Below are 17,616 nucleotides of genomic sequence, written 5' to 3'. Positions count from 1 at the left end.
GTAACTACTGATTTGCCACCTTTAACCATAAGAACTAGATTTGTGGTTATGTAACAGAAATCTAAAACAAACCTGAAAATTGTATACAGCAAATATGCCCTTGGCATGCGGAGATATTTAAAAAGAGTTAAGGGGGAAGACAGAAACAGAAGGAGACATGAGAAGCAAGGCTGAAGGACAAAGGAAGGTCTCAGAAACTTAGGGAAACTGGTGAAGAAGTCAGGAGGGAAAAGAAGGGAGAAATAAAAACAACAAAAAACTAGAAACAATTCATACTTACATAAAAACAAGAACACTCAAGAAGAAACAAAACGGAGAAGAGAAATAATAAAAAAAGAATTCCACTTCAAGGCAGCCTCAGCTGTCACTGGTAGACAACCTGGGCAGACAGAGTCCGGATCACGGTGGTTCATCCAGCCAGCCAGCCGCAGCTTTACAGCGGGGTGGTGGACAGCCCAGCAAGCCGGCGCCTTTAGTACCACGGAGGTTCAGGCTGGTTTCTGGCTGTGACGCCGGAGCCCGATTTGTTGAGCCTGCAATGCTCTGTGTGCCTCATGCTGGCTGAATTCAGTTCCCCGCTGGCTTGAACTCGGCTTCTTGACCTCCTGCCGATTGAACCGAGCTCCACCTCACCTGACACTGGGAGCCGCTAGATGGTCAGGCCGCCGCAGCTGCTCTGAGTTCTGAGCTTAGTGGGTCCCACTCCCACCAATCGTCCTCTCCTGGGGGACGCTGAACCGGAATAACTCACTGGCCCCTGCAGTACACTCTGCTCCTCAGTTCCACTGGTGCGTTCTCCATGGAGGCCTCTGGGGGCGCCAGTAGTCACCGTGCAAGTGCAGGTGGGAGCTGCCCCTCCTTTGCAGGGAGTCAGGGCTCCGGAGAAAGCACTGCCTGCCCCTGCTTCCTCTTTGTTTAAGTCTCTCTCTTCCTTCTCCCTATGGGCGTCAGTTCTTGCTTGAGGTCCGAGGGGGATCGCAGGGACTTACATCCGCCCATCTCTTCCTCGCAATGTCGACCCCACATCTGGGAGAGGCTGTTTTTCTGCTGCTCACCACTTCACCGTCTTCCCAGAAGTCTATTCTGATTTTTTGGAAACCACAATTCCTACAATTTTCTCTCCCAGGAGTGCAGCTTTTGCCATAATTTGCCCCATTCCTTGCCATTTAAGTTTGACTCATAAGCAGCCTTCTCTACCCTTTCTCCTCCTAGCAGCTTATCTACTGAAGAACATTTTTGTGCTTTTTACCTTTGGGATTTGATTGCAGTTTGGATCAATGAATCTTTTCTTTCTTTCTTTTTTTTTGAAAAGCAGTCTCACTATGTAGTTAAGGATGGCCTTGAACTCATTAGGTAGCCCAGGCTGCCTCAAACTTGTGATGATCCTCCCGCCTCAGCCTCCTGAGCTGGGCTAATAGGTATATGCCATCACATCTGGCTCAGATCAGTATTTTTCTTTTCTTTCCTTTTCCTTTTTTGTGTTTTTGAGACAAGGCCTCGCTATGCATTTCATTAAGGTTGGCCTTAAGTTCACTTTGTAACCCAGGTTGGTCTCAAACTCACAACAAGCCTACTGAGTGCTGGGAGTATAGGCACGCACCAAGATCAGTATTTTTCAGTACAGAAAAGTAGTCAAGATTCTACTTAAGGGACAGGGGTTTAGCAGCATAAGTGCCTGCTTGGCAAATGTGAGGTTATGAGTTTGGATCCCTGGTACCAAAAAAAAAAAAAAAGAAGATACTACTTAAGAGATCTAAAATAAAAGTGATTTTTGTTGAATGTATTTCCATATTTATGATACAGGAAAAAAAAAGCTGTGTGAACATGTAACTATTTTGTTTGATTTTGGTTAGATTTTTTTGTTTTGTTTTTTGGTACCAGGGATCGAACTCATGACCTTGTGTCTAGCAGGCAGGTGCTTAAGCCACTGAGCTAAATTCCTGGCCTTATTTTGTTTTTGTATTGAGAGTTGATCCCAGGACCTTCACACTGAACTATATCCACAACTCTTTCTTTGTCTTTTATTTTTAAGATTGGTTCTAAGTTGCCCAGCTGGGGTCAAATTTGTAATCCTCCTGCGTCAGCCTCCTGAAGAACTGGAATTACAAGTGTGCCCGATCACACCTGGTTTATATCTATTTTATGTGCAATTGCTTGACAAGTAATCATGAAACTTTCAGAAAATAATGTGTAAGAATGGAAGTCAGAAGATGCAACTAGAGGAGAAAGGCAGGACAATGTTGGTGGGGGGTGAAAATGATCAAAGTATGTCATGTGCAAGTACCAGTCTGCCAGGATGAACCCCATTAATAAAAAACCCTCAAAACTTGAGAGTAGACATTAAACATGTATCTATGAGAGTTAGGTGATACCTGTACGTAGCTGTGGCTACAATAAAAGTGACTTACACAGAATTGGACTGATGATTGTAGTCTGATAGGTCAGTTTCCTGTTCCCAAGAAGAAACAGTGAGTGTGGGACCTCTGATCCCAGCGGCCATCAGAAATTTAGCAAGTAAGTAGCCCTGTTGTGGGAAGTACAGCTCACACTTAAACCAATAGCTCTGTGCCCTCCTCCGCAGCACCCAGGCCCCAGAAGTTCAAAGGATCCATGTGTCTCCTGATGGTGCTTCCCCACTCACCAGCCACATGGCTGCAGTTAAGGGCAGGAAGAATACATTAACTGTTGTGCTTTTGTCTGGAGACAAGATCCCTTGGAGCCCCAGCTGGCCTGGAAGTCCTTCCTGCTGCTCCAGCCTCGCAAATACTGGGCAGGATCATAGGCATGCGCTGTCACAGCTGACTGCTTACTGTAAACTTTAAAACTGTAAATTTGATTTGAAAATCAATATGCCTGTGTCACAAAAGGAATGGAGAAAACAGGAAGGCATTTGAGTTTATCTTTTACTTATAGACTTTTCCCCTTCAAATAAGACTGTATAGATAAATAATAAATGATTATTACATTCCTTAAATCTCTCTCTTTTTTTTTTTTCTCTTTTGAGACAGGATTTGACCATGCAGTTCAGGCTGGCCTTGAACTTATAGTGATCCTCCTGCCTCAGCCTCCCCAAGTGCTTGGATTACACTTGTGTGCCACCACATCCAGCCCAAATATCTTTTTCTAGCTTATATTTTTTTTCAGGCTAGTCTTAAACTCAGAGCAATCCTCTTGCCTCACCTCTCAAATGCTGGGATTATAGGCATGTGCCACTGTGCTCAGCAGTAGTCTTTAATGTACAAAGTTTCTGCCATAATTCAAAGCATGTGGAAAGCTTTTTGATATTTTAAGCATTTTTTTCAAGTGAATAAATATATATGTTTCATTTTTATATAAAGCAAGTATGAAGGAGGTACCCCAACAGTAAAAAGGCTTAGTAAACAACTCAAATTTATTGTTACCTTAAATTCCATTGATTGAGACAAAAGAGAAAATTTGTTCAACTGAATCTTTAATTTCTCATTAGAAAATGGTTTTAAACTCTGAGCATGACACAGAAGAGAAACATGACTGAGGTTTTGATACTCTATTCACCTCCTAGACAATAACTTACTGAACACTTTCTACATGAATCTGTACAGGTTTTTAAAAGACAGAATAAATTAAAGCCCTATTATCCAACCAAACACATCTGAACTTATGCTGTTTTGTCACCTTGTTTATAGCTTAGACAGTTTGAAGAGATTTAAACGTGTTGCTAGGCAACTAGCTCCTGAAGCGTAGCGAATTTCTTTCAACATCCCAGCCCATTCTTTTTTATCATCTTCATACCTGGTGGAGGAAAATAAATCAATTAGTGGCTTTTAAAATGATGCTTTCATAGGTTTTTCTTTTATATACAAATGTGGATCTGTACATACAAAATGGATCTTTGGGGGAAAAAAAAAACCTGGCTTTTATCCAGATGAGGAGACTGCCTGGAAGAGCCACATTGAATTCCCCTCCAGATGTGCGCTCTCTGAGTGACTGAGTGAGCGTGTTTAATCTGGACACCTGGAAGTGTGGCCTTCGCTGGGAACCAAGCTGTCCAGGGAAGGATAGCAAGAGGCCAGCCCCTGGGGTGGGGGAATACGGCCAGCCTCTGTGAGTCCTGGGAAGTGGACAAAGCAGGAACTGCTGGGATCATCGGTCATGACTCCAGCTGTTCTCCTACACCAGCAGGCAGCACAGCACCTGATAATGCCAGGAAAATTTATTCCACTTCTCCTGGTTTCTGTTGGAGGACGACTCTCAGACTTACATGCACCAAATTTTGAGATCCATTGCTCTAGACATTCCCCCAAATTATAAAATACTCGTATTGAAATACAAAATTTTACAGCCAAGCAGTAAATCCTTCCCAGTCTAGCAATTCCCAACCATTTCTGCACACAGAGAAAGATCCCGAATCAATCAGCCAGCTTTTTCTGGCCTGGGTTGCTCACTAGAACCCGCTGAGGCTGGGGAACTGTGACCCTCAGGCCCCGCCTCCAGAGGTTCTGCTCCACTGGTGTGTGTCAAGGCCTAACCTCCTGCGATTCAAGCGCATCTAGGCAACTGGGGTACACTCAGGTCCACAGTGACTGCCTGTTCACTCTGATCCCCTGCTCCTGTTTTCCAGGAGCCCTAACCTTTCCAGTTTGTCATCCTTTCCCCTTCTATTGCTTCTGTCTTTCTTGCTCCATGGAAACCTTTTTTTCTCTGCTTTTGTTAGGGAATAGTGAACTGTTTTACAGCCACCTTTTCTTACCTGCATTATCACAACAAAGGCAAAAGCTGTTCAGTGCACGAGGTCGTGCTGTGGCTCAGCTACCAGCCTGTCAGGCTTCCTGATTTGTGATTACAGCACAAAACAATTAGTACCCACTTTTTGTTCTCAAGCTTAGAGTCTGCCTTCAGGGGAGTATGAGGGATGCTCTTTCAAAGCTGTGTGTAGAAATCAACCAGGAATCTTGTTTAATGCAGATTCTGAGTCAGCAGGTCAGAGGTAGGGTCTGGACTCTGCAGAATCCTGGCAGCTCCCTGCAGGTGCCAATGCTGCTGCTCCACAGACCACATATTGGGCAGGAAGGCTCTAGACTGACTGTAACAGTCCAGGTAAGGGCCACAAGCTGCCCAGAGGAGGAGGAGGCATGAGCATGGCGGTCTTCGGGTGTGTGTGCAGTATGAGCTCTCCTGTGTTCACCTGGATATTTGGCATTGCCCTCCTGCAGGCGCAGACAACACAGTGCCTGGACTGTAGGCTGTAGGGGCCACTGGCCAGACACGTGGTATCCTGGGTGTGTCCAGATAGCTACACACTACGCTCCCTACCAGGACTATGTGACTCCGTAACACTAGCTTCTGCCCTGAGACTCCCTAGATGCACTTTGGTCACTATATGACATTTACTGCATTAGAAACGATGATAAAATGTACCCCCCTACCCCCACAAAAAAAGCATTCCTTTGACTAAAATAGTTCAGTAGTAATACTTGCAAGTATTATACTTGGGAGAATCACTTGGGTGATGAAATAGATTGCTACCTTCATATTTTTTGTTTCCTTTTTTTTTTTTTTTTTTTTTTTTGAGACAGTTTTAGTACATAGTTCAGACGGGCCTTGAACTCACTATGTAGCCCAGGCTGGCCTCGAATTCAGGGAGATCCTCCTGCTTCAGCCTCCCAATTGCTGGTATTACATGTGCCACTACACCTGACCTGACGATTTTTTTTTTGGTACCAGGGATCAAACTCACAATCTCAAGTTTGCCAGGTAGGTTCTTATACCACTGAGCTAAATCTTCAGACCATGGCCTAATGATTTAAATTAGATTCAAAGTAAATTTAATGAATTCATCCCTGGAAAGTTCAAGATGTTATATATTTCTTCAGAGCTCTGTTTTTTTAGGAAATAAACTACTGTCTGGTAGAAGGTAGGGCCCTTTGCTCTCCTGGATGCCTGGAGGATGGTACTTTTAGAGCTAGAAGGGAGTGCAAAGGCTCACATGTGAGGAATTAGGAAACAAGCTGAGGCGAATTCTTTCCCAAATTCATGGCTAACAAGAAGCCCGACTTGATCACTAAGTGGCTCGCACAATGGCTCCTCCAGGCTTCCAGTGTTCAGTGTACCACCAGGAAGTAGCTTGCATGTTGGGAAAGTCTGGCTTATTATTTACTACAAAATTGTTTATTGGTTGTCAGTGTTCTGACTTAGTACATGGCTCTAAAAATTGGTGCAAGGGGCACTTACTTCCATATGTCGTTGACTTCGGTGGGTGCAAACTCTTTGGACTCCAGCTGAATCATAGCAAAGCCACCAATGGCGTACAGAGACCCAGCCAGGCTGACCAAGCTGATGGAGCTTCTCTCTTGGGGGAACTCGGGCATCACTTCCCACCTAGATATGTATTGAAAATCCAGTCAATGGAAAACACGAAACATGCAAATGTACTTACTGAACAATTAAAGCAAATTATAATTTAAGAATTCAGGTAGCATAAATTCAGACATAATCATTACATTTTGGTTTGATTTTATCACTTTTTAAAAAAGTATTTAAATATAAACATCCATTGATATGATAAAACTAAGAATACAGAGAATTTTCAATGTTGTGTGCTGATTCTTTTAACTTTGTACACCTTTGTGTTTACTCACATTATACAGTCTTTAATAATAATATGATATTTGGGGCTGGGGATTTAGCTCAGTGGCATAAGTGCCTGCCTTGCAAGTACACAGTTATGAGTTCGATCCCCAGTACCAAAAAAATATATAAATATATGCTATTTAATAATTGCCTAAGTCCTTCTTTTGTGTTAGTGGGGATTGAACTCAGGGTATTCACACTGAGCTACATCTCTGGCCCTTTTTATGCTTTATTTTGACACAAGGTCTCATTGCCCATACTATGCTTAAACTTTGCAATCCTCTGGTCTCAGCCTCCCAGAGTGTTGGTATTACATGTGTGCATCATTATGCCCAGAGGATTGTTTAAATATTACTTCATAAAAGTTTGGGCTTTTTGTTATGTGTGTGATTTTTAGGTATCAAGGTCTATTTTGTAAGGAGGCCTACATGGTACCCCCCCAAAAATCATACTTTATATATAAGTAATAGTGCTTTGTATTTTCTTCATTGCTAAACTAGGAATATAACAAGTCTGTATTTATTATGATATATGAGTTCAAAAATTTATAAGACTGATTTTATGTAAAGGATATCTGTGAAGTATCTTTCTACATTAAATCAATAAAAGTTTTAAAATAAAAATTCTAGCCAGGGATATAGCTCAGCAGCACAAGCGCCTGCCTGGCAGGCATGAGGTAGTGAGTTCTATCCCCAGTAGGAAAAAAAAAGAAACAAAAACAAATAAAAATTCTAGAAAATAAGAAAAAATTTCAAAGAGAATTACAAAGAACACAAAGAAATTAAGCTTCTGAAACATTCACACTTTACAGATGTCAGTCATTTAAAGATCTCTTCATCCTTAAATAAACTACATATTTGAAATTAAGTAACTGTTAGAGACCTGTACCCATGAAGTTAGGTCAGTAAGTGAAGTAGGTGCAGGAAACGTGTAACCACCATACCTTGGAAGTCATAGGTTCCAAATTACAAATACACATAGTGCCCAAATGTTGGGAATTTTACAGCAGTGACATAGAAGAATCCCTGATGAAAACACTTCCTCTTCCCCTTGTCTTGGTTAGAAAACTTAATATCTCTCCAAATTACAAAGTATGGTGATTCAGGGGCTGTTGCAAGACAACTTACTTATTGGTTTTGAGGTCAAAAGCTTCCACGGAGGCGGAAAGCCCATCCTCGGTGACCCCGCCTGCAATCACCACCTTGCCTTTGTGCACAGCCACGCCGAACATGGAGCGTGGGGTTTTCATGGGCGCCAGGTCCTTCCAGTCTCCCTTCTTGGGGTTGTAAATAAACACCCTGTTTGTGCACTTTCTGTAAACAGAAGACGACAAGTCCTCCACTTACCATCTTGTTTTTTAAAAGCAACTTGGTTTTAATAGTTCAATCTCACAGTAGTACTTCCCTGTAAGAAATCTGAGACTATCCGGAGCTGATGAGTGAGGACAGTTTTATATACTAAATGCTAGCAGAAAAACTTGAACTCGTCTAATTCATTCTTAGTGTATTTTTTTATGGTTCCTTAAATGATCCATAACTGAATGATTAAAGTCCAGAATTCCCAATGATTAATTAAGTCACTGGATATATTTAGTAATGCCAAAACACCAAAAACTTCTTTCCCAATTTTTCTGGAAGAATAGTTTTTTTCTCTTAAAAAAGAACGGATATCTGGAGTAGAAACATTTTTTCTAATATTTGATGGTACTCACGGCGAAAAGTGTCAACCTGACTGGCTCTGGGCTCTGTGCAGGGAGTTGGCAGAGCACACTCCTGGAAGAGTCATGGAGGCAGGGACTTTGAGTATTGTATGAGATATGATGGGAAAACATAGTGGATGTTTAAATTCTTAAAAATTTAGCTGGGTGTGGTGGCACATGCCTGTAATCTCAGCACTCAGGATGCAGGAGGTTCATTGGAAGTTCAACACCAGCCTGGATTACAAAGTGAGCTTAAGGCCGGTCTGAGGTACGTAGTGAGATTCTGTCTCAAAAACTAAGTTCTTAAAATTCTAATACAGTAAAAGACACATGGCCATTAATTCCTCTCAAATACCCCTCACTTTGAACATACTTATTTCTTTTTTTCTTTTTTTGTCTTTTTGAGACAAGTTCTCACTATGCACTTAAGCCTGGACTTGAACTCACTTTGTAGCCCAGTAAATTTTTAATGTAAACAATCACCATTATTTCAATCATCTCTAAAATACAGTGCCTGGTCCATTTCCTGGCTCCCACTGACCTCCAGTTCTGCTTCCCAGCCACCAGGAACTAAGCAACGTCACTGCCCCTCACCATTCTACTGGATGTTTCTGCCTTCGGGCCAGCCAACCAGGGACTTAATCCCCCCAACTGTGAGCCATGTTAGACATTTCCTCCTGTATTGTGGATGTTTGGGTATTGTGTCTCAGCAGCAGGAATGGTAATATAGAGTATCCCTGGAAAACTTGATAAGAGTATAATATAAAACCATGTTCTTAGAATTCATTAGTGCTAACAGTAAATTATGCTTTTATTTTATTTTCCTACCACTGAGTTACATCCTCTGCCCTCAGACTTTGCTTTTATTTATTTATTTATTTGGATACCAGGAATCAAACTCAGGACCTTTCCCTTGCCAGGGAGGCGCTGTACCACTGAGCTATGTCCCTGGTCCCTAGACTTAGCCTTTAGATAGTGACTCATTTCAAAATTCTTGACTTTGACCTTTGTCAACCAGTGTTGTCCTGGAAATTAGATTCTCAAGATTAATACATCCCTGTGACAAGACCTGTATGCTTCCTACTAACATATCAAGTTTCCTAGTGCTGCTTGAAGGAAATAATTTAAATCATTTGGCAGAGTTCCAATGTTCCAAAAGTCAGCTTAATAGATTTTATTCATTCCATTTGCACAGGCAAAGGCCCAAAATAGGATTTGGCACTGGGTGAGTCTGTAATATATCTTCCTTTTAAATATTCACTTAATTGGAAGAATTCTTCAAAGGAAAGGGGGAGGGGAAAAGGAAAGAAGGGAAAGGTAAAAAATGAGGAAAGAAAAAATGGAAACAAAGCTTTTGTAAATAGGGGAGGGAGATGGGGCATGGGAAAAGAAAGAAATAAGTTATATCACATACAGGTGCAAATTGCCTATGATGAGTGTGATCAATTACGTTTACCTAAAATGTACCAGTAAAATGCGATTGGAGAAAAAGATTAAAAAATTTCATTTGATGGAAATATCAGTGACTAAGAGAGAATATGGATATGTTGTATAAAAACCATTGCTCTGAAAGTCACCTTTCTCTGCTATATTTATCACGTCCTTCTAATTCTTTCTGTTCTTGGTGTTTTCTGTTTTGTTTTGCTTTTGAGATGGGTGTCACTATGTTGTCCAGGCTGGTTGCAAACTCCTGAGCTCAAGTGTTCCTCCTGTGACATCCTCCCACATAGCTGGGACTGCAGGCATATGCCACCGTGCCAGAGTACGCCTTTACAATTCATATTTTAATCTCCTTTTCCAGGACTGGCTGTCTGTATTCATTACACAGCAAATGGTAACAAAGCCAGTCGGGTGGAGTTTTCAGGGGCAGAGATTAGTTCTTACCGTGGAAACTGAAAGTGACTTGTCTGGAGCAGGAGTCCTGTGGTACTGGGGACTGATCCAGGGCCTTCATACTAAGCTACGTCTCTCGCCCTTTTCTTTAAATCTTGAGGTAATTCTCTCTAAGTCACTGAGTTGCTGAGCCTAGAATTAGACTTGTTACCCTCTTGCCTCAGCCTCCCAGAAGTTGGGATTCCAGGCATATGCCATTGGACTCAGTTTACAAGTGCTCATTTATCCAACAGGCTAACTAGACTGATTTCTGGAGCACTCTGGACTCGCATTTCCTCTCTCCAAGCTGTGATATCTCTCTACTAACTACCTCTTCCCATAGAAGTGCTCTGAACTTAAGTTAAGTGGATACAGGAAACTTCATTCTCGTTTTCTCGTGAAGAGACTGGCTCTGGGGGAGAACAGGGGATGTCAGGGGATGTCAGGCACCTACTGTGGACACACAGTGCCTGTTTCGGACATCACTTTTGCCAAGGAGTAAAGAAGTGACACAGTCCAGAAGACTAACAGCCTTCTTTTCAATCACCATGCTTTTTTCAGTTTCAAACTGAATTTTCTAAAATCTCTCTTATGAATGCAAAGTATTTATAGTATTTTCTATGCACGGTGTTTTAGTAGATACATTTTAAATACATGTTTCACTGCATTTCAATTTTTATCTGCTATGGCTAAAGAATAAGAAAGCCCTTTAGTTTAATGTAGTAAACTACAGTTATAAACCAGCTAAATAAGTCTCTGTCACACCTTCGGGAGCTGTTCTTCTGCTGTCACTGGTTAGATTTCATGTGGTATTATTCCTATTCCTAGCAGTGTGCTGGGGATCTACATGATTACTTTAACAATATTTAAATTTAATTCTTTTCCTTTGGAAATCATGTGTATCTCCCAGTAACTTTTCAGAATTTTATTTGGAAATCTTACCCCTAACATATGATGAATGAGATCCAACTCCTACTTCAGTATAGACTTTAGTGAAAAGAAAAAAGCCTCATAATAAAAATGACTTGAATGTAAATCACAAGGAAATTTCAAAGTACTTACTTGTCATCTGTCTTTCCACCTAGACAATATATCATCCCATTATGTGAAATCACATTATGGCCATATACTTTGATAGGGAGATGTTTTACTTCGTTCCATTTTGCAGCCCTAAAATTAGATATGAAAGAATTATATTTTCAGTATAAAAATATACAGGTTCTGAAAACATGACTGTGTTGTAGGCAATCATATCCTGACTGCTTAGGGGACGGGAATGTCCTGCCAACTCACCCGGGATCATAGCACAATACTGAGTCCAGCGAAGCCTCTGTTTGAAGGTCTTTGCCTGCAACTACATAGATTTTGTCATCTACCTCTCCCAGACCGAAGAGACACCTGGCTGAAGGCAGAGGTGGAAGTCCAACCCACTCAGATGCTATGTTATCAAGCTGAAAAGAAATACACATAGGAGGGATTGTGGAGGTTGACAGGAAAAACTTACAAAGGTACCAAAAAGTATGCTATACTTTAAATGTGGCTTTTAACTCATTGCAATAGTCAAAATCTCTCAAATTAAACTACACCCCCAGAGCATTATATTATTGCTCAGAATTACCAAAAAGAGTGAGAAAAATCTAGCTGGCCCTCTAAAATTTAAGAAAATCTTCAAGACTTCAGGAAGGGAGAGAGTAAAATAGAATGACCAGAGGTTAAACTTATTTTGTTCCTTGTTGTCTTGTTCAGATTCAAAACAAGGAATCAATCATTTTGATCACTAACAATACTATTAATTAATACATAATATGTATTAAGAGTTATAATAATAAAATACTTTGAGGACACTGGGGAAAGAGGTCATCACGGCCAAGGGACACAGCGTGTGAATGAGCCCTGGATGCTATATTTAACACGGTCTCCACGGCAGCACCCGGGACAGCTGGACCTGTCGCTCAAGCCACAGACAACTGGGATGTCAGGCAATCCCTTTTCTCTTTTCCACATTTTTAGTTTCCCTCTGTTTTGCTTTGTTATTTTGCAATAGGCAGGTGTTAGTGGCATTGTTTTAGTCTTGTAGGGGTATTCGTTGAAATCACTTCCCTCTAGTTGATTTTGCTAAGCAGGAAGTAGCTGGGTTCTGTTGTGGGCACTGCTGCAAGTTTGCAGTGGCCCTGCTGTGCCGAGGCAGGGGTGGGGATTCTGCATCCAGAAGCACCCACTGTTTGTCACCTTACAGTTTCACTTTGCATTTTAAGACACTAAGAAACAACAATTTTCTAAGTGTAGCTGCAGATTTGTTCTCTCTGGTGCCACTCGTAGGTAGCAGAAGAAAAATATCTAAAACGCAGACTCACTGAATACCAAGCATAGCTGGGAATCGGGAAGGACGCTGACAGGGATGGGGTGTGTGGAAGCCGAGATCCTGGTCTGTAACCTCAGTTAAGCGAAGCACCAGGGGGACAGGTGGTGTTTAAACCCTTGTGTACACTGTTAGCTTTGCAATTTGATAACCTGAACATTTAGCTGTTTTTGTTTTTGAAAACATTCTTTGATTTAAAAAGTGGTACAGAGCTGGACTTGGTGGCAGACACCTGTAATCACAGCACTCTGGAGGCTGCAGCAGAAAGATTGCTGTGAATTCAAAGCCAACCTGCACTACATAGCAAGACTGTCTCTAAAAACCAAAAATATAAATAAAGTAAAATAAAATAAAAGTGATACAGAGCTGGGGATAGCACTCAGTGGTAGAGGCCTTGCTAAGCACATGTGAGACCCTAGGATCCATCCCCAGCACTGAAAAAAAAGTGGTACATAACATAGTGTAAATAATACTAAACATGTATAGAGCTTTGGCCGTGTGTATAAACATGTATAGGCTTTGTGCAAAATGCTTTAGACAGGTAATCTCACTTAGTCTCCAGGACAGGCAGTTAAGACAAGGTTTTGCCATGTCATCCAATGTGGGCTCAAACTCCCATCCTTCTGCCTCAGCCTTCTTGAGTGTTAGGATTATTAGGTGCAGACCACACCTGGCCTAGATTTGAAAACTGATGCACAGAATGCTTAAATAATTTGCTCAAATTTGCTCAAAGCTTTTTGGTGATGTTCAAGTCCAAGCTATCTAAAGTTATAGTTTGTTTTTAAAAATGGAACTGGCTCTGTCATGGCCCCACATTTGATGGTTCCATTCCCATGGTACTGTGGCCCATCTCTGCCCCTGGGCACTTTCTACTGCTGGTCAGAGTAAAGTGGCTTCTGCTGGGGTCTTTTGCAGATGAGCTGTCAAGCCATTTAAGTTTAAACATCCAGGTTCAGGCTGGGGATTTAGCTCAGCGGCATAAGCGCCTGCCTTGCAAGCAGGCAGTCGTGAGTTTGATCCCTGGTACCGATAAAAACAAAAAACAAAACAAAACAAAAAAAAAAAACAAATAAACATCCAGGTTCTACTTTCTGTGTTTTTTTTTTTTTTTTTTTTTTTTTTTGGTACTAGGTATCAAACTCATAACTGCCTGCTTGCAAGGCAGGTGCTTATGCCGCTGAGCTAAATCCCAGGCCCCATTTCCTTATTGTTAAATAGGATTTGGACATAGATTACTGTAGAACCAGGTGCTGTTTTGTTAATTCTGTGGAGGAAAAAACCAAACCCCTGTTACTAAAGCAAGACATGCTCATCATCGATTTATAGCATATAGTCAAAGATCAAGTTATTCCTAAAGTAATGCATTTTTAAAAAAATTTTTTTTGTCTTTTTCATTTTTATCGGTACCGGGGATCGAACTTATGACTGCCTGCTTGCAAGGCAGGTGCTTATGCCGCTGAGCTAAATCCCCAACCCCAGTAATGCATTTTAAACACAGGTGACCAACAGGAAAATATAAAACTCAAAATTCTTCTACAGTCCCCTCCGCCCCAGGGCTGATGATCAAACTCAGGCCCTAATGCGTGGTGGCAAGCACTCTACCACTAAGCTGAATTCCCAGCCCTCATATAAATATTTCCTAGTGAGTCACAACCCTCTTCACAGTCAGATGTTTTTATCCCTGCATCTTGTTCCACTGTTTTTGACAGGGAGTTGGCCACCCAACTTTGTATAATGGCTTTAGTAGCTTCAAACAACTGCGAGCAGAATTTTTGAGCCAGAAATAAGAAGCCATATCAATAAAAGTAAAGGGACTAATAGGATGGAAGATCATAAAATATAAGCAAAAGGACAGTGTTCCGGCTATATAAATCAAATGTAAGATGGAATTTAAAACTCTAGGAGTTTTCAAACATTATTCTATGGTTATAACTATTTATGATTTCTATCTATTGTCTTTCTGTATTTTGATAGTTTTACTTACTGAATATATGGATAGTTTTTTTTTTTTAAATGAATTTGTTCTGTTTTTGTTTTCTTTTTAATTTCCTCTTTCTAGAGTTTATCCAAAAAATTTAGGGCTTAGGAACTTTTCTTAATGACAAATTCAAATAGTTAATGACATTTTTCAGTGGAATTTGAAAATTAAGAAGCATGATTTATATGTATTACAACATTTTTCAAGATGAGACACTTTGAAATTTTGTTTTCTTTTTTCTCTTTGAAATAAAAATTGATTTGAAAATAAAATAAAATTTTAAAAAGCTGAGAAGAGATTGGTTAAAGGTAGTGTTTTGTGACTGTGCGGTGTGGTACACTCTGAGAGCCTGCTGTGACTGTGGTGTGACATTCTGCACTTGCCTATCCTTGGCCTTTTCATCTCAAGTCCCCCTCAGCTGCAGGCCACATTAGCCATGACCTAAACAAAACCTTCTGTGCCACTGCTAAATTAGGAAGTATTGTAAAGATTAAGGCATCATTTCTTCAGAGATGAATACAATGAGACTATGAAGCACATGCCCTTCAAACTCCAAAGGATGATTTGTTTCCCTGGAAGTGCCTGTAGGTCACAAAAACATGTCTAACTATACCTCTGAGCCAAATAAATGTGACAGTATAAACCAAAACCTCCAAATATAATAAAGTCAAGTTGGTGACACTTGTGCAGATTTTCTGCAAGTGTACAGAATACATGCACATGCTCTTTTCATTTTCAACAAAATTATATTTTAGGCAGAAACCATAAGTAAGAGATGAAATGCTACTTCCAAGAACTTCAAACTAAGGAAAAAGAAGGAAACTTGGAAAAGACTAGAAAATCAGCCAATTATTCCCTTTTTGTAATGTGTATAGTACTTTGATCTGGGGAAGAGATAATTTGAGTTAGATACAGACAATCTATTTTCAGTTTAGGGTGTACAAGATTAGATTTTACTAAAATATCAGGCTTTGAAGGATACAATCAACTACTGAATAAACATGATATCCTGGGCAAAGGAGTACAAAGAAAATCTTGAGTCACGAGTTACCTATTAAACAGGACCTCAGTCTTCACCAAACCTTTTACTAAGTACTGACAAGCACCCAAACGACGTGTGTCCCGCTCACCAGCACCAGCCCAGAGGACTGCAGCGGGCCTCGGGGGGTCAGTAAAAGGCCAGCAGCTGGAGTAACTGACCTCCTTCCCCTTCTGGCCACGCAGGCCTCCTCACCTGGAAGAAGTAGGACTGCAGGGGCTGGTCCTTGTTCTCCTCGTCCACGTAGAGTCCCCCCACCACGTAGACCTGGTTCTGCTGGGTGACCACGCTGGAGTGGTTCCGCGGGATCTGCTCGGCCAGCGCCGCCAGGTAGCACTCGTTCTCGGCGGGGTCGTAGGCCACGGCGGCCGAGTCGTTCACCAGCAGGATGAGGTCCTTGACGAACATGCCGTGCCGCGGGATGTCGTTCAGGTAGCCGGGCAGCAGGTCCTCGTCGCCCACGTCCCCGTTCACCTCGCCGGCCCCCGGCTTCTCGGCCGCGCGGCTGGGCTCGGGGAGCTTCCCTGCAAAAGCGTCCTTCAAAACCTTGATCTTCTTCTGCAGTTCTGGGTTGCTCTTAACGAGCTCCTCTTTCTCCACGTGGTCTTTAAAGTACTTCTCGGCCATGAGGCGGAACCGGATGCAGTCGAACACCTCGGCCAGGTGCTTGGCCCTGCCGTCCTTGTCCGTGCGCACCCACTTCATCACCGCCTCGAACACCGCCTCTTCCTTCTCCACGTTGAGGCCGTCGTGGGAGATGACGGAGATCAGCTCCTGCGGAGACAGCTGCATGAAGTCCTCCTCCTTGCAGATCTGCGGGAAGCGGTCGGACACGAACTCCCGGGCCGAGAGGGCGAGTCTCGGGCAGTCCAGCAGGAGGCCGAGCCGCAGGATGGCCAGGCAGTTGCCCGGAGCCAGCCTCTTCTGCAGGTAGGAGACGCACACCGTGAACACCGAGGGGATCTGAAAGCGGCTGGCCAGGGCGAAGATGTCCTGCACGTTGCCGTCGTTGAGGTCGATGCTGGCGGAGTACAGGTATCTGAGGATCAGGTCCAGCACTGCGGGGTCCACGTTGTCCAGTACCATCTCCTTTTTCTTCTCCTCGGCTATGTCGGACAAGAAATACTCTCGGAAGTAAGGACTGCAGGCTGACAGAATCAATCTGTGGCAGGGAAGACTTTTGTCACCCGCTTTTAGGGTGCAGTCGATGAATTTCTTCTCATCCAGGAGATCTTTGAGACCGTCCTGGAGAAGGGTGGATTGGTAAAGCCGCAGTTCCTCGGCAAGTTCCCGCTGGGAATCCATTCTGGGGGTGACCTGGGTGAGGAAGGGGACACTGAGGGCCTTAGCTCCTTGCAGCACACGGGTCTAGCTGTAAAAAGGCAGATCCGTGTGCTTGGCCCAGCTTGGAGCCTGTGTAATTTAATCCCACCAGCTAAATATAGATACCAACGCGAACAACGGGAATTTAGGAGAGCTGGTATGGAAAGAAGAGTTGTTCTTGCAGCTGCTACAGATTGAAAGTAACAACTGGAACTTTCAATCACTAAGGGAACAGCTAAGAAACAGGACAGTTAAGTGATGTGGGAAGCTCTAAGACACATGAAATACTAGCAGATATGCTTCTAAAGGCCGCTATGAGAAAAATGTCTATTGAACTAACAGGAAAATGCATCGTAAAAATGAGTCACTCTTCTAAAACCTGTCCAGTGGTAAACTACTTGGCTCCCTGAATTAATGATGCAAAAGCCAAGAGTGTGAGGTGAGTTCATTTGACTTCTCATAAGCAGCATCACCTTTCCAAAAACAGTTTCACAAGTTTTACCTTTTACTCCAAACAGTGGGATATAATTTTCTCTTCGAAGTAGAAAACTTAGATATTTACTTATACATTATAATTATACTCTCATCAAACCTTTGAAATGATACCTCATCAGAAGTGAAAATAAATGCAGAGAAACTGCTAATTTCCTAAAACATTCTAAATTACTTTTATTTTTCTTCTTTCGGACTGGGAGTCAAACTCAGGACCTTGTACTTGTCAGGCAGATGCTTGTGCC

The 17,616-nt window shown here is 42.2% G+C and overlaps 1 protein-coding gene across 1 annotated transcript; it reads right to left on the bottom strand.

Moving 5' to 3' along the window:
- Window positions 1–3,434: 3,434 nt before the first annotated feature.
- Window positions 3,435–16,949, bottom strand: Klhl41 (kelch like family member 41). Its single transcript, XM_003478650.4, has 6 exons — window positions 15,752–16,949; window positions 11,474–11,631; window positions 11,243–11,350; window positions 7,737–7,922; window positions 6,211–6,357; window positions 3,435–3,771 (listed from the first exon to the last, which is right to left on the bottom strand). Exons 1-6 carry the CDS (start codon window positions 16,859–16,861, stop codon window positions 3,660–3,662), a joined length of 1,821 nt encoding a protein of 606 aa, XP_003478698.2. The 5' UTR covers window positions 16,862–16,949; the 3' UTR covers window positions 3,435–3,659.
- Between the last annotated feature and the right edge of the window lie 667 nt (window positions 16,950–17,616).

This window comes from Cavia porcellus, unplaced genomic scaffold, assembly GCF_034190915.1.
Source record: "Cavia porcellus strain 051 isolate PalLab524CR breed Dunkin Hartley unplaced genomic scaffold, mCavPor4.1 scaffold_12, whole genome shotgun sequence".
In the NCBI taxonomy this organism is placed as follows: domain Eukaryota; kingdom Metazoa; phylum Chordata; class Mammalia; order Rodentia; family Caviidae; genus Cavia; species Cavia porcellus.
The sequence above is the reverse complement of the archived record's forward strand: the minus strand, read 5'-3'. Positions and strand labels throughout refer to the sequence as shown.